This window comes from Nerophis ophidion, linkage group LG02 (genome assembly GCF_033978795.1).
Source record: "Nerophis ophidion isolate RoL-2023_Sa linkage group LG02, RoL_Noph_v1.0, whole genome shotgun sequence".
In the NCBI taxonomy this organism is placed as follows: Eukaryota; Metazoa; Chordata; class Actinopteri; order Syngnathiformes; family Syngnathidae; genus Nerophis; species Nerophis ophidion.
The window spans coordinates 12590157-12608360 of record NC_084612.1 but is presented as its reverse complement, the minus strand read 5'-3'; the positions used below and the strand labels follow the sequence as shown (position 1 = coordinate 12608360).

At 38.9% G+C, this 18204-nt stretch overlaps 1 protein-coding gene across 7 annotated transcripts in view; it reads left to right on the top strand.

Annotated features, from left to right (window-relative positions):
* The window catches only part of celf6 (CUGBP Elav-like family member 6), a 481286-nt gene that overhangs the window by 20551 nt on the left and 442531 nt on the right, over positions 1–18204 (top strand). For 6 of the 7 annotated variants that reach the window (XM_061877287.1, XM_061877285.1, XM_061877284.1 and 3 more), the window contains exon 2: positions 8374–8456. In XM_061877287.1, the coding sequence (XP_061733271.1) occupies positions 8374–8456 (83 nt within the window). Of the gene's footprint in view, positions 1–5025; positions 5093–8373; positions 8457–18204 lie in introns of those variants that run through there. The other variant, XM_061877293.1, reaches the window with a different exon arrangement.

Here is an 18204-nt window from a genome sequence, read left to right as displayed (position 1 = left end):
ATGCTCTCTCAGGGAGAGCATTTCCCAAATTCCAAGCTGCTGTTTTGAAGCATGTTAAAACAAATAATGCACTTTGTGACTCCAAGAATAAATATGGCAGTGCCATGTTGGCATTTTTTTCCATAACTTGAGTTGATTTATTTTGGAAAACCTTGTTACATTGTTTAATGCATCCAGCAGGGCATCACAACAAAATTTAGGCATGATAATGCGTTAATTCCACGACTTTATATATCGGTATCGGTTGATATTGGTATCGATAATTGAGAGTTGAACAATATCGGGAAAACGGATATCGGCAAAAAGCTGTTATCAAACATCCTTAGTTTCTATGTCTTTTTCCGGTTAACCTTACAATTGTTGCTAGGCAGAATTTGTGGGGCAAAATCATTTGTGCCCCTAATTCGCCTGCTATGCTGAGATGTTACCGGAGGAATACTAGTAACAAAAACTATAATTGTTATTTTTGCACCAGCAATAATGTGTCATACCCATGAAGTCTTTCTCTGAGTACCACGGAGGATGAGTAGGGATGCAGTGTAGGGATTTTTTGTCAAGAGGAAGTGGTGGCTTGGCGCCATGAGCAGGTTAAGTGAGGTGGTCGGGGTTAAAAACCCAAAAAAACAATCATTCCATGATTTCAGCAATGTCCAACAATTACATTTAAATGAAAAAGTGAAGAGCAACCAACACATTTTGTTTAATTACTTTTCAAACTTTCTTCACTGACAGCTGCTTTCTCTAAACGGGAAAATAGCACAAAGTCAGAATGGCACACAAGCAAGCATTAAGAGTAATTGTGCTTCTTGTTTAAAGACAACCACCAGGTGGCCGTAATTGGAAAGATTGTCCAACTAAATGTGTGTAAAATGTTCCATTCGTTAGCTTGGCAAGTGATGAGCAAGCGGCTTTTCCTTGCAGACGAGTGGTCCCTGAATACTCACATGATGGAAGTGAACGTACCAACAAATATACATGGATCTCATAATGTGCAGGTGTACCTAATAATGTGGCCATAAGTTTTAATTCCTAAAATAAAAACAATTTAAAAATCCTTTATAAATATATTTATGGAATAATACTTCAACAAAATATGATTGTAAGTTCATAAAGTGTGAAAATAAATGCAACAATGCAATATTCAGTGGTGACAGCTATATTTTTGTGGACATGTTCCATAAATACCAATGTTTAAGATTTCTTTTTTGTGAAGAAATGTTTAGAATTATGTTCATGAATCCAGATGGATCTCTATTACAATCTCCAAAGAGGGCACTTTAAGTTGATGATTACTTCTATGTGTAGAAATATTTTTTTATAATTGAATCACTTGTTTATTTTTCAACACGTATTTAGTTATTTTTGTATCTTTTTTTTACAAATAGTTCAAGAAAGACCACTACAAATGAGCAATATTTTGCACTGTTACACAATTTAATAAATCAGAAATTGATGACATAGTGCTGTATTTTACTTCTTTTTCTCTTTTTTTCAACTAAAAATGCTTTGCTCTGATTAGGGGGTACTTGGATTAAAAAAATGTTCACTGGGGGTACATCACTGAAAAAAGTTTGAGAACCACTGACCCAGACAACCTTTTATGGTTATTACCGACATTGCGTGTCACTATTGTACATGCATTGTTGTCTAATCATCCTAAGTAGTAATCAGGGAATCCCTTCATGTGTGTTCATTGTTGGTACATGATAGGAAAATTTATGGAAATATTTTATATTCCTAGGCTGAGTTCCCAAGTCGTCTGCATGTAACCTTTTTCCTTGCTTTCCCAATCATCTTATTATTGCAAGTGTTTATCCTCTTTCAGAAACCCTATTAAAACAAAAATAAATCCCCCCCCCATCTTTTTATATTTTTATGCCGGTACTTTCCAGAGGTGGTATAGTACCGAAAATTACTCATTAGTATTGTGGTACCATATGAATACCGGCATACCGTACAACCCTAGTTCCAACTATCGTTTTTTACCAAAGTACCAAAACTGCAGTGTGATCGCAGACAACCAGAACCTTGATCTATGACCCTGAGCAGTGGTTCCCAAATGTGGGTACGCGTACCCCTGGGGGTACTTGGAGGTATGCCAAGGGGTACATTAGATTTATTTTAAAATGTTCTAAAAATATAAATCCTTTATAAATATATTTATGGAATAATACTTCAACAAAATATTATTGTAAGTTCATAAACTGTGAAAATAAATGCAACAATGCAATATTCAGTGTTGACAGCTAGATTTTTGTGGACATGTTACATAAATATCAAAGTTAAACAAAAATTTTTGGGTGAAGAAATGTTTAGAATTAAGTTCATGAATCCAGATGGATCTCTATTACAATCCCCAAAGAGGGCACTTTAAGTTGATGATTACTTCTATGTGTAGAAATCTTTATTTTTATAATTGAATCACTTGTTTATTTTTCAACAAGTTTTTAGTTATTTTAACATCTTTTTTTTCCAAATAGTTCAAGAAAGACCACTACAAATGAGCAATATTTTGCACTGTTATACAAATTAATAAATCAGAAACTGATGACATAGTGCTGTATTTTACTTATTTTTCTCTTTTTTTTCAACTAAAAATGCTTTGCTCTGATTAGGGGGTACTTGGATTAAAAACATTTTCACAGGGGGTACATCACTGAAAAAAGGTTGAGAACCACTGACCCTGACAACCTTTTATGGTTATTACCGACTTTGCGTGTCACTATTGTACATGCATTGTTGTCTAATCATCCTAAGTAGTAATCAAGGAATGTGTTCATTGTTGGTACATGATAGGAATATTTATGGGAATATTTGTTATTCCTAGGCTGAGTTCCCAAGTCCTCTGCTTGTAACCTTTTTCCTTGCTTTCCCAATCATCTTATTATTGCAAGTGTTTGTCAAAGCAAACTACATGTGACATAAAAGAGCGCTGGGACTCGCCCCATCTACCCCGCCTTCCTGCGCTCCCTCCGGAGGCCTTGCAGTCTTGTAATGTCGGGGAAGATGACGAGTGTTTCCCTCCCCCCCAGGGGCTCCCAAACTTTTTCCGCTTTGCTAGTACGGCACGCCGTTTCATCAGCGTCGCGGAGGTGATTTTCCCTCCTGACTAAGTGCCTGCTGGCGGGTGAAGGTTGTCGTGAAAGGGAGCGCTCTTGGCCGGGAGCCAGGCGCTGGGCTTCAGGGGGCGACTATACGCCGCGAGCGGGCTATCATCGCCATGTGTGTGTTGTGCTCCGTCTTCTCCCGTGGGAATCCTTGGCAGCAGTTGTGACATGCAGTAATGGGAAATTATGCCGCACGGTGCAAAACCTCAGCTGAATGGGGTCACCCACTGTCAGCTGTGCAGCCACAAACACGACGCTCTGACGGGAAGCCGTCGCACGTTCGTTGGCGCCTTTGTTTACCCGCGCGTGTTTACCTCCTGGAAATTTTCCCGGGAAGAGGTCTCTGGGGATGTTGCAGCGTTTCATCTTATAGTTGTTGTTTTTCATACATAATGACTCATGTGTTTGACAGAGAAAAAGGGCAGCGCTAAAAATAAAACCCATGCAAGTCCTCTTATATGACCAACGGGGGTCAGAATGAACCTTGTGACTCACCAGCTGGAGCACAAGTGGCTAAACCTCTAATGACAGAAAACATTTCCGGGTAGTTCCAAATGGGCCATTACTGTCACTTGGCCTGTGTTCAAACATTCAAACATCAGAATCAGAATCAGAAATATATTCAAATTGAGATTTTCAGCACAATCCCATTCAAGAGCAGAAAAACATTACAGGGAGACAGAACAGAATCGCTGACGGCCCTTTACAAAAAAGGTGAGAAACCGGTAAACATTGGGGGAGAGGAGTGAGAAAAAAAAAAAGTTCAGTCCAAGCCTGGACCCCTGCATGTATCACGATCAATATAAAGTGTGACTCACTCGATAAACAGTTGTGCGTTTGGTCCAGCTGGCCCTGGATATTTTTTTCCGGTTTATTTGGGCAAGCACTCCATTTATGTCAAAATAGCATGGCTTCAAATTCCACATTTTGCAGCTTCGAGTCACTTTCACGTAACTCTCTCAGCTTCCGTCTGCTCCAACGTCTCAATCGTCCTTCGTGCTCGCTTCTGGAAGCAGTAGCTTATTTCGGTATATTTAGCTATAATAAGATAAGGTTGTGAATCTTCATTTGTCCAAAAACAGTCATCTTTGGTGTTTGTTTCCGAATCTGCCGTGACTAAAAGACACGCACACGCCAGACGTCAAACATGCACTCCTGTGGAAACGAAAATTGATGGTCAAAATGATCAAAATACGGTAAATATTGCACATATTACATATTGTCATGAACAATATGAACTGTTACTACATTATATATAGACTTGCAGTGTGCATACAGAACGTTGGAGTGTTTTGAACTTGTTTTAGAGCAGCGGTGTCAAACATACGGCCCAACAGGTTTTAACCCAGCTCGCGGAATGAGTTTTCTATGTATAAAAAAGAGCCGACAATTTTGAACGAAAGTAACTGCTGTTCTAAATGTGTCCACTAGATGGGGCAATAGCAATTCTTTGTATCTTTGTAGATGATGCTACATATGTAAAAATAAAAAAAAATAAACCACATGATGTTAGTGCACCAGTCCAGGAAAATGATCAAACTACATAAATAATATCCTGTAATGTGGTTTTGATATTATTTTTTTTATCTTGATGGATTGAAAAATAACACTAATGAGTTGAATGATGAACATTGTTAGATAATTTATTCAGAAAGTATAAGTAACGACAAATAAAGATAGAATACTATTAGTCAGGCTTGCCACTGACTGTTTGTGTTTTAGTTTTTTCTTCTGTATGTGTTTAGTATTTCCTGTCCTTAGTTCCTGTCAGCACTCTTATTTTGCTTCAGCTTCCTGTTTGTCTCCCTGTGTGCTTTGTTCTCTCAGCTGCGGCTGATTGGCACCTGGCCACACCTGTGCTCAATCAGCCCGCTCCTATTTTACCTGCTCTGTTCCTCCAGTCAGTGCTGGATTATTGTCTTGTCATTGCCACATGCTGCTCTTGTCGCTGCTATCCTGGTATGTCGTTTTATTGCAGCATAGCGGTAAGCTATATTCGTTTGTTTGTAGCTTACTGTCTTTTATTCCCTGCTTCCGTTTCGTTTTCACTCTATAAAGTAACGACTTCTGTTTTCCTGTTTGCTACCCGCTAGCTTTCATGCTAGGCCCCTTTTTGTTTCTTGCTAGCTTCTATGCTAAAGACCCTTAGTTTTTTTTTCCGCCTACATGTGCGCTTTTTGTTTTTGTCTTAGTATTTTTATTAAATTATGTTTTCTTGTTCAATGCTTGCTTCCGTTTCTGCATCTTGGGGTTCGTCACCAACTAACTCTGACACTATTAACCACAACATGTAAGTGTAAAAAAAAAACCTCAACATTATGATTTGTACATTTTCAGAATGTGCTTGTTCTATTTTCAAACAAAGCAAACAATCCAAAATTGTCTTTATTTTTAAGTTATCGTGCTGTTATTTTACCACTTGGGAGTAGACTTTTCTCTATGTGGCCTCCAATCTAAAATTAGTTTGACACCCCTAAAAGAGGGCTCTCATTATTAAATATACCGTTTGACAGGGCGAGTACATTAAATACATAAAAATATGAATGACCGCACAAAGATCCCCTCAAATAACCAAGATAGCAGGCAGATGTAGCAAAAATGTGCAACTACTATCTATGAGAGTGTAAAAAGTTGAAAAACACAACTGAGCGATATCATCTTTAAAGCATTTTAAGTCATTTATTGGGCGTTTTGGCATCAAGCGAGCAGGAGATAGTGATTTTTCACAATAATAGTTGGAAAAATTCCCTCAAAGCACTTATTTTCTACACTGCTTCCAGCCACTAGGTGGCGTATGGTATACACATTGCTATGATCTATCAATTTAGCGTACATTTCTGCAAAAATTGCATCTTCCACACTGCAAAAACTGAATCTAAGTAAGATTAAATATTTCAAATAAGGGTAATATTTGCTTATTGTCTGTCTGATAAGATAATTCTTCTCACTAAGCAGATTGTATGTTAGTGTTTTACTTATTTTAAGGGTTTTGGTCCTAAATTATCTCAGTGAGATATTACAGCTTGTTGCTGAGATTTTATGACCTATATTGAGTAAAACATGCTTGGAACTAGAATATCAACTGTTGCAAAACTGTGTCAACACAAGTATAAAATTACTATTTTTATTATTATGAGATACATTAGAGCAGTCAGTGTACAACTTGTACAGTGATCAAATTGTGTACATGTGTTATACTGAAAGAAATTCAATTTTTTTTTTGTTTGCAAAATAACAAATTTAACTAAATTCAACATATATTTATAAGTTTTCCTGACACCCGACGGCCAAAATTCAAACCCAGTTTTTTTTCTTACAAGTCCAGCATTAAAACAGCGTGGTACGAGGTACTTTGTAAAAATTGGGGAAATTTGCTGTTATATTTTTTATCAGTCATAGAGCAGGAAGGAGCTAGAAATATGTCTGTGGTTAAAAAAAAAAAAGGTTTCATATTAATCACACTGTCATTCATTAATTGACATTTTGCTGACTTGAAGTGACTTGTTTATTAATCTTAAAACATTTTTATCCTTTTTTAATCAAATAAAATTTAATTTGATCCATGTTTTGTATGTAAAGAAAGATTATATTTATTGTTTTGTGCAAAACAGAAAATTTAACAAACCAAAACGTAAATGTATAACTTATCCTGACACCTGACTGGTCCAAATTCAAACAGTTTTTCTTTGTACAAGCCCACCGTAAGGGTCCTTGTAAATATCTGTGTATTTTTGCTATTATTTTTGATCAGTGATGGAGAATGAAGGGGCTGGGAATACGTTTGTGGTAAAATGTCATATAAATCGTGCTGGTATCAAAAAAACTGACATTTTAAATGAGCGTACTCACGCGAAACAGGAAAAGGCTAATATGAGGCCATAAACAGATTATTTTTTTAAAAATAAATTTTTTTAATTCACATTAACCGATTTTATTTAACACATTTTTAATCAAACTTGAATTTAATTTGATGCATTTTTTTGGACTAAAACAAATAAATGGGAAATACATTTTTCAATATAATTTTAGTGCCAAAAAATATTTTAACATAATTTCTTATTTTTTTTTTAAGTTTAAAGTTTATTCACAATACCATATAACAATTACAGTAGTTGTGAAATGTCACCATTTAAAGACGTTGGTACGTGAAAGGGTCCCCCAAATAAGCTAAAAGAAGCTTTTGACAGGGGGTCCAAAGGACAGTATATATATGGAAAGATGAAACATGGTAGCAAGCACAACAACAAAAAACAAAAACAAAGCAACGCTATATAATAAACACAAGATACCAAAGCAAGCATACACATACATACATACATACATTAATACAACCATGCAAAACCCAACAGTAGACTACCCCACATGAGGCATTAGAGATAGGTGGTTAATAGGTAAGTTTTCAGTTTATTTTTGAAGTTCAAGCATAAAAAAAAAAAAAAATCATGACTTTGACACAATTGTGTCTCATTATTAAAAAAAGATGACAGCCAAATGGACTTTGCTGTTTTATTTTCAATGAAGCAATAGAAAATAGGTACTCCTATAGTAGTACAGTTGGCACAGTACAGTAAACTGACAGTTAATATTTAAACATTTAACATGTGACATTTCTAACAATTTTGAACAGAATTCAGTTAAATTCTCCAAAATTACAATTAAAAACATTTAAACCGGCTGTTTATATGTGCACTAATTAACTGAAAGAGCACGCACTTGGCGCGATTATGTCATGTCATCGATGGAAAAATGCATTTTTAGACGATATGATTTGCCTGAGCGGCTAGGAGACCCCGAGAGTAACAAGTGGTTGCCTTGTTGCTTTTCCATTAAGAACAATAAATTCGATTTTAGTATAAGTTTGCTGGTTTCAAGAAATGTAATGCCGAGCGCATAACATTATGTTAAGAAATGGCACTAGCATTTACTTAATTTAAGAATATTTTTCAACATATTGAGCAAAAAGGTCTCATTTTTTTATTCTACCAAGAAAAGTGCACTTGTTATTAGTGAGAGAATACTTTTTTTAAGGTATTTTGGGGTTCATTGAAGTTAGCTAATATTCCTCATTTTGGAAAGTCTCGACAAGCCAAATTTTCTTGTTCTATTGGCAGATAATTCTGCTTTGTTCAAATAAAATACCCCCTCACTTTTCTATATTTTTTTTCTTGTTTTTGAACACTGACTTTTTGCAGTGTAGCTGCGACTATGCTTCCTCGAAAACCCGGCATGTACTGTACGAATGCATGACACCTTCTTCTCTCTGCAGGATGTGCCTTTCTAACATACTGTGCCAGAGAGTCAGCACTGAAAGCCCAGAGCGCCCTCCATGAACAGAAGACTCTGCCAGGGGTAAGTGTGTCCCCCCTTTTATCACCTCTCAGTCTAACGCCGAGGCCTCTCCCCCCTCGATTCCCACGTTTGGGCATGTTGTCATGGCAACCCACAGAGACATCAGACCTGTCATCCCCGCACACACCTATCATCACCTCGCGGTGTCTTCTTCCACTCAGATATCCGATAAGCGCTCGTCCTTCCCCCCTCGTCCTCTCTCGCAATATGGCAGACGCTAATTGCCTCGAGGAATCCCTCTCTCATTATCACGTATAATCAAACAGTAAGTATAAACACTTATTTTAACCATGTATATCGCCATCTGGTGTTTTTGTTCCAAATCTCGACTGGGATTTCTTGTTGTCCCCTTGCTCTGCCTGCTTGCCTTTGGCGAGCTGGGAAAAAAAAAACTTTTTTTCAATTCAAGTAATGGCTTTCTACAAAACGGCGCAGGTAAAAAAAAAAAAAAAAACACGTGCTGAGTGGCACGGTCTCTTAAAGCTGCCCAGGAGGAGGCCCTCGATGTGGGATGAGGCGTGAGCTTCTGAGTGGGACTGGCTCTTTCACATCAGGAGGAATTATCGAGGTGTGATTGAATTACGCCCCCTGGGTCCTAAAGGAGGAGACACTCCCTACCACCCCCCTTTTTCCGCTACTTTCCCAAGACTGCTCTTCTCCGAGGTTTTAATCAGAGCTGCAGGATCTTAAACCCCCTGGGTGCTGCAGGGGTTCAGGACCCAAAGAGAATTGTGTGCAAAGAAGAAGGTCAGAGGTGCTTGATGGACTTGGGGGGATTCACTCTGCCCCCCCTTAGTTTTTGGGTTAATCACATGTTTGCACTTCCTTGCATATCACGGGTACTTCAATCGTAGCGGTGCCCGCCTGGCTGGTCCCCGCGGCGTCATAATGACATGATTGTCATGATGGTTTCCGGTCTTTATTGGCCTCGTGATGGGACATTCGTGTTTGTCTTCTATCTAGAACGAGGTTAATGGCCTGTTCTGCTGGCTTTGGGTAAACATCGGCCCCGTACAGAGCTCAGCGAGGGGTCAGTCCTGCAATCTCAGGCAGGCTGCAGAACCCAGGGTTTAATAAAGATGTCCTGTCATTCTCAGTCCCTGTGTGTGTGTGTGTAAAAAAAAAATGTCTATAACAATGGAGGACAAGAGGAATAAAGCCTGATTGTTGTTGTCACGGCCTGATGCTTTGAGATGCTCGGTGCTTCAGTGGCTTCTCCTTACAGAGCGTGATTGAGTCCACTTGTATGCGTTTGTCTCTGCCGTTGTCAGGCAACACAATAGTCCTTTTTCCCCCTGCGCCTGTCATTTAGGGTTTTATGAAAGGAAAATAACCTGCAAGGCTTTGGTTTCTGCCGTGGAGGTTGAAGCCCCTTTTTGACGTTTTCGCTGCTCTGTACAAATCCTGTCCTGTCGTGCTGTCCGACAAGTGTTTTATATACGACTAATCATGATTAAGGGATGCCGAAATAGCCCGGATAGTCTTGGTTTGGTTTTGTGTAAAAGTTTCTATTTGTTTTTATGTCGGTGAAAAACTGGCTACTGTTTTAGTTGCTAGTTAGCAGAGCTACAGTATGCTTGGAAACTGCCAAAATATAAACATTGTTTTTCTTCCCTGAAGTCTTGGCATGTCACCCTTGAATAAAATATTTTTGTGCTGTATGCAATACGAACCCTCACATTTCGGTGAAGATGTTGGAGTATTAGCTGATACCGATATGAATGCGATACGATATCAGCGCAAATCATGTTACATGATTGTAGTATTTTGTTGTGTGGAACGTTAGAAAATCTGACAAGACGTTTCGCCTCTCATCCAAATAGGCTTCATCAGTTCATGTTCATACTTCGATTGGTCATATCTTGTCTTAGACTTTGATTGGTCAGATCTCGTCTTAGACTTTTATTGGTTTAGATCTAGTCTTAGACTTTGAATGGTTTGGATCTCATCTTTAGACTTTGATTGGTCAGATTTAGTCTTAGACTTTGATTGGTCAGATTTAGTCTTAGTCTCTGATTGGTTTGGATCTAGTCTTAGACTTTGAATGGTTTAGATCGCGTCTTCAGACTGATTGGTCATATCTCGTCTTAGACTTTGATTGGTTTAGATCTAGTCTTAGACTTTGATTGTTCAGATCTAATCTTAGACTTTGATTGGTTTAGATCTAGTCTTTGACTTTGATTGGTTTAGATCCAACCTTAGACTTTTACTGGTCACCTGTAGTATTGAGACTTTGATTGGTTTAGATCTTGTCTTGGACTTTGATTGCTCAGATCTAGTCTTGTGGCTAGAGCCAAAACACCAACTACTCATACTTCCAAACCAGGATGGTGGGCCTGGGCAAGGATGGTTCCGCTGTATAATAGTGAGAAAAAAACAAATGTTGAGATCTGAAAGAGCACAACATCCATAGACATTGTTGGAAACTGCCAAACCAGGTTTTGAAAAAAATAAACATTGTTTTCCTTCCCTGAAGTCTCACCTTTGACTAAAGTGTTTTTGTGGTGTTGTGCCTGCTGTAAGCTATACAAACTCACACATTTTGGTGAAGATGTTGGGGTATTGGCTGACACCGATATCAATGCAATACGATATCAGAGTAAATCATAGTACATGCTTGTATTATTTTGTTGCGTGGAACGTTAGAAAATCTGGGAAGGCGTTTCACCTCTCATCCAAATTGGCTTTACCAGTTTATGTTCATATTTCGATTGGTCAGATCTAGACTTAGACTTTGATTAGTTTAGATCTAGTCTTAGATTTTGATTGGTCAGATCTAGTTTTAGACTTTGATTGGTTTAGATCAAGCCTTAATTTTGATTGGTAAGATGTAGTCTTAGACTTTGATTGGTTTCGATCTCGTTTTAGACTTTGAATGGTCAGATCCAGACTTAGACTTTGATTGGTCGGATCTAGTCTTAGAATTTGATTGGTTTGGATCTAATCTTCAATCAATCAATCAATGTTTACTTATATAGCCCTAAATCACTAGTGTCTCAAAGGGCTGCACAAACCACCACAACATCCTCGGTAGGCCCACATAAGGGCAAGGAAAACTCACACCCAGTGGGACGTCGGTGACAATGATGACTATGAGAACCTTGGAGAGGAGGAAAGCAATGGATGTCGAGCGGGTCCAACATGATACTGTGAAAGTTCAATCCATAATGGATCTAACACAGTCGCGAGAGTCCAGTCCAAAGCGGATCCAACACAGCAGCGAGAGTCCCGTTCACAGCGGAGCCAGCTGGAAACCATCCCAAGCGGAGGCGGATCAGCAGCGCAGAGATGTCCCCAGCCGATACACAGGCAAGCAGTACATGGCCACCGGATCGGACTGGACCCCCTCCACAAGGGAGAGTGGGACATAGAAGAAAAAGAAAAGAAATGGCAGATCAACTGGTCTAAAAAGGGAGTCTATTTAAAGGCTAGAGTATACAAATGAGTTTTAAGGTGAGACTTAAATGCTTCTACTGAGGTGGCATCTCGAACTGTTACCGGGAGGGCATTCCAGAGTACTGGAGCCCGAACGGAAAACGCTCTATAGCCCGCAGACTTTTTTTGGGCTTTGGGAATCACTAATAAGCCGGAGTCCTTTGAACGCAGATTTCTTGCCGGGACATATGGTACAATACAATCGGCAAGATAGGATGGAGCTAGACCGTGTAGGATTTTATACGTAAGTAGTAAAACCTTAAAGTCACATCTTAAGTGCACAGGAAGCCAGTGCAGGTGAGCCAGTACAGGCGTAATGTGATCAAACTTTCTTGTTCTTGTCAAAAGTCTAGCAGCCGCATTTTGTACCACCTGTAATCTTTTAATGCTAGACATGGGGAGACCCGAAAATAATACGTTACAGTAGTCGAGGCGAGACGTAACAAACGCATGGATAATGATCTCAGCGTCTTTAGTGGACAGAATGGAGCGAATTTTAGCGATATTACGGAGATGAAAGAAGGCCGTTTTAGTAACGCTTTTAATGTGTGCCTCAAAGGAGAGAGTTGGGTCAAAGATAATACCCAGATTCTTTACCGTGTCGCCTTGTTTAATTGTTTGGTTGTCAAATGTTAAAGTTGTATTATTAAATAGAGTTCGGTGTCTAGCAGGACCGATAATCAGCATTTCCGTTTTTTTGCAAAAACTTAGCGGACATCCATTGTTTAATTTCATTAAGACACACCTCCAGCTGACTACAATCCGGCGTGTTGGTCAGCTTTAGGGGCATGTAGAGTTGGGTGTCATCAGCATAACAGTGAAAGCTAACACCGTATTTGCGTATGATGTCACCTAGCGGCAGCATGTAGATGCTGAAGAGTGCAGGGCCAAGGACCGAACCCTGGGGAACTCCACAGTGTACCTTAACGTAGTCCGAGGTCACATTGTTATGGGAGACACACTGCATCCTATCAGTAAGATAAGAGTTAAACCAAGACAGGGCTAAGTCTGACATACCAATTCGTGTTTTGATACGTTCTAATAAAATATTATGATCGACGGTATCGAAAGCAGCGCTAAGATCGAGGAGCAGCAACATAGATGACGCATCAGAATCCATCGTTAGCAATAGATCATTAGTCGTTTTTGCGAGGGCTGTCTCCGTGGAGTGATTTGCCCTGAAACCGGATTGAAAGGTTTCACATAGATTGTTAAAAGCTAAGTGTTCATTTAACTGCACCGCAACAATTTTTTCAAGGATTTTTGAAATAAAGGGAAGGTGAGACACCGGTCGGTAGTTTACCATCTTAGACTTTTATTGGTCAGATCTTGTTTTAGACTTTGATTGATTCAGATCTAGTCTTAAACTTAGATTGGTCAGATATAGTCTTGTGGCTGGTGCCAAAACCCCAGCTATTTATACTTCCACATCAGGAGGGTGTGCCTGGTCAAGGATGGTTCCGCCGTATCGTAGTGAGAAAAAACAACTGTTAGGATGCAAAAGAGCACACCATCCATAGACATTGTTAGAAAAAGGTTTGGCAAAGTTAATTACTCAGAGAGTAATGGTAGGTAAGAAAAATACTAACCTTATGACAGATTTTTGCTTTTGAAATCGAATGGTAATTTGTTCTTCAAATTAAGCACATAGCTGAATTATGCTGACACGTTTGTTACTGGATACTTTCTGAAAGGCTTCTGTCTTGAATACTTTGTATCTGTATGTTTTAACCATCTAGAATGATTTGATACTTGTTTATATTGACACGTGTGTTTTACACTCCAATATTGTTCAATTAATTACGTATGTCTAGCTTGTGTGTTACTGAGAGCTTGGCTGTTGTGTAGCTCCTAGCTGCTAGTAACCTAAAGCCAACAATGTTTACCATGTCCAGCTTTGCACGAGTAAACACGCTGCTGGACTGCTTGTATGAGAGATTTTAGATGCAAGTCGATATCATCCAATACCTATTTTTTGTTGTTGTTTTGGTTTTGCTGAAACAAGATATCAATATAGGATTGGGACACCCTTTCTTTCTTTTCTAACTTTTTTAAATTAAGGGCATAATGTTAAAATATTATTTTCTCAGGTGTGGTCTAAGTCTTTTCTTAAATTCTGAGGTTTTTTTTGTTTTGTTTTTTTTGTCAATTAACCTTATCCACAATGACTTACGGAAAAGTAGTAGCATGCATGACAGGCTGCTAGAAGAAACAAGAAACAACACTAATGCACTTACTTGACATTTGTGACATGTAAATGAACACTTTGGTCAGTAATGACTAAAAGTACTTTTTGTTGTACTACAAACACTTAAAAAAAACGATTTGGATTGCGACACAATCAAACAGCGACATTAAATCTACTCTGAATTATGATATGTTAAATCTTATATAATATGTTTACGCCTTCTTTCCTCTCTATTTATACCTCCTGTGAGCAGTCTGTTATACCATTTTTCACACAGTGCATCTATTTTCTTATTAACACTTTGCACTTCTCCCACAATATTCCCGGCAACTCCGGGCCAAACAGTAAGGCATTAACGAGGCTGAGATATGTGTGGGTGTCTGTGTGTGCTTGTAGCGGGAAGTCACGATTCTTACATCATCCCTGCAGTGGCTGAGAATCCTCAAGTTTTCTTTTGAATTTTACTTATTCAGCTTATTTACTAAATCTAACATGCACTGAAGTTGGGTTCCCACAAAATGCAAATACAGATAGGTCTTTTACTTAATTGGGATTTTTTTGGTCCATGTTTAGCCAGTTTATATTGAAAAAATAGTCGAAGTATAGTCATTTCTCTGTGATGAGGTGGCGACTTGTCCAGGGTGTACCCCGCCTTCCGCCCGATTGTAGTTGAGATAGGCGCCAGCGCTCCCCGCGAACCCAAAAGGGAATAAGCAGTAGGAAATGGATGGATGGATGGATGGTCATTTCTGCAGACATTGGGCGGTCGACATGTTATCCATTGTACCAGCACAATTGATTGGTTGCAAAGTAATGCCTGTAATGCAGGGGTCTCAAACACGCGGCCCGCGAGAAGTTATTTTGTGGCCCGCACCTTAATATGAAACTTTAATGTTGGTGCGGCCCGCGAGTTTTATATGAATGGCGCTTTACAGGGTCATACTTGTATACCCTCTATTTTTCTGGGAGACTCACAATTTTCAGTGCCCCTCCAGGGGTAATCATTCTCCCGAATTTCACCTTAACAATATTGAGGCGGCACCATGAAGGCACTGCCTTTAGCATCCTCTACAACCTGTACAAGCAGTGTGCCAGCCCAGCCACATGTTGTATTTAGCTTCTGTAGACGTAATAAGCGGCTCCAAGACATAGTTGATCAACAGCCACACAGGTCAAAGAGAGGATGGCTGTATAAACAACTTTAACACTGTTACAAATATGTGCCACAGTGTGATCCCACAACGAACAAGAATAACAAACACATTTTGGGAGAATATCTACAATATACAAAATATCCCGCCCTCTATTGTAGCCCGGAAGAGTTAGGGCTGCATTGGATTCTGGGTATTTGTTCTGTTGTGTTTATGTTGTGTTACGGTGTGGATGTTCTCCCAAAATGTGTTTGTCAATCTTGTTTTGTTGTGGGTTCACAGTGTGGCGCGAATTTGTAACAGTGTTAAAGTTGTTTATACAGCCACCCTCAGTGTGATCTGTATGGCTGTTGATCAAGTATGTCTTGCAGTCACTTCCGTGGGTCTGCAAAAGTCTCATACAATATGCGCCTGGGCCGGCACACTGTTTGTGTCGTGGTAAAGCCGACGAGACGGCAGATTGTGGAGGACGTTAAAGGCAGCGCCATCGCGGCACGCCCTTAATATTGTTGTCCGGGTGAATACCGGGAGAATTATTGTCCCGGGAGATTGTCCGGAGGGGCACTGATATTCGGATGTTTCCCAGAAAGATTGCGAGGGTTGGCAAGTATGTTGCTAGGGCGGGAAATTCATTCAAAAAAGGTGAATTCATTAAAAAGTGCATGTTAAATTTTTTAAAGAAAAATCTCACCCAGTTTCTGCATCCAGTGGCCCCCAGGTAAATTGAGTTGGAGACCCCTGATGTAATGTGTTCTTGCACATTTTGTCTGTGTGCACTCATTGGGTGGCATTGCAGGCACTCTTCCTGCAATCATTGATCGATCTATGTCAATCATTACATCAGCACCAGTGATTAGTCATGATGTCATTGGGTGAGGCGACATGTTCCCGCCTTCCGCATGGTCAGACTGTACAGTTATTGGTTGTCGTTGCAGTCACGAGTCATGTTTACATGGACAAAAATAATCCGAATTAAGGCCCAATCTGAATAAAACACTTCCAATAAGCAAGTCAAAGCGGAGATTCCTACAGATATTTCATCCGTTATTCTGACCTCCGTCAATATACAAACCAATTCTGGTCCTTTCTCAGGCGGATGTTTTATCGCCAAGCAGAGAAGCAGAATTGTTCTGTTGCCAACACAAAATTCACATTAGAAAACTTTAAGAGAACTCAAGATGGCTGGACCGCAGCTAATTTTTTAGCGGCTCGCGGCACACTTAAAAGATACTATGGAAAAAAAAAAATTAAAAGTGGAATAAAATAGCAAATAGGTGTAATGCAACAACAAAATAATGCAATATTAACACACAAAACTGCCATGTAGATAGTTTTGTACTTTAAAACTCATTGCTCAAAAAATAAAAACCTACATTTGATGGATCGAAAGTTGATCTAGGGATTAAAGCTTTGAAAATAAAAATAAGATATACATAGATACATATGACTTATTTTTTAAAATTTCTGAGTAAAGTGAAATTAATTATATAGGGTTTTTTTTCCCTGGAGACTCAATGCGCTTTATATTATGAAACCTATTATTTACATCTAAGCAACATTCGAACAAGTGTAGGTGACACTCGGGGAAAGGGTTAAGTGTCTTGCCCAAGGACACAACGGCAGTGACTCGCATGGCAAAAGCTGGAATTAAACCTGCAACCCTCAAGATGCCGGCACGGTAGACCCTCAGTGGGGGGTCTAAATGAAACCCTGAGACCTTTAGTCTGATTTTTTTTAGACTGTCATTTCTCAATAATAACAATGAACTAAAAGCAACGTTAGAAGTTATATACCCCTTTAAGGCTCCAATTACTTCACGTCAAACATTCCACTTAGAACATTTTTCAGGGGAAAATTTTGTATGTTTTTAATTTTAAAAAAGCAGTTTTGACAAAAGGCCATAAAACATAAAAAAAATAAAACTCAACTCAAATGCAATAGATATATCTATAAATCATCTATAGATATTTAAGACCCTTTTGGGTCCTGGGAACCTTTAAAATCGAGACAAGTCCAAGGGATTTCATTATATATCGTGCTGGGTATGACAATAAAAAATGACAAAAATTATTTAGTGTGTGCCCATCAGTGTAAAACGTTTGGACACCTTTGGTCTAAAGGCTAGAAACACAGAGTTGTACAAACAAGTCAATGAACAACTGATGTAAGCCGAAATTCACCAAATAACCAACCAATAAAAAAAACGCTGGAAAAGTTTGAGGGCTTCCTTTTGCAAAGCTAATCGTCAAAATGGTAAACGTGGTTCTGACCGGTAAGCTAGCGCCTGTTCATGTCCCGTTACCTCAAATCAACTTATGTAGTATAACTAAAACTTAATAAAAAAAACATTACCATTATTTGTGTGCCAGCCTGTTCTCAACTGATGTGATCGTAGTTATACTTTGAGTAATCATTGGCCGGTCTGAGTGTCAATCATTGAAACAGTACCACTGATTGGTTGTCATGCAACGTTCCTTTACCCGTTTTCTGACTCAGCTGTCTTAGCAGTCATTGTACATGCAGTCATTGGTAAGTCTATTTTAGTTAGTCTATTATTTCTTCGGTCAGTGGTCAACAAAATAAACAAACAGTTTTACATAAACAAACAGTTGTACATTTTTAAATTGAAAATGTTGCAGACCAAAAGGGTTTAGGCTGAAGTTGAACACTTATTGCGCCTAACCTTATAAACCAGGGGTCACCAACGCGGTGCCCGCGGGCACCAGGTAACCCATAAACACCAGATGAGTAGCCCGCTGGCCTAGTCTAAAAATAGCTTAAATAGCAGCACTTACCAGTGAGCTGCCTCTATTTTTCAAATTTCATTTATTTACTAACAAGCTGGTCTCGCTTTGCTCGACATTTGTAATTCTAAAAGAGACAAAACTTAAATAGAATTTGAAAATCCAAGAAAATATTTTAAAGACTTGGTCTTCACTTGTTTAAATAAATTCATTTATTTTTTGACTTTGCT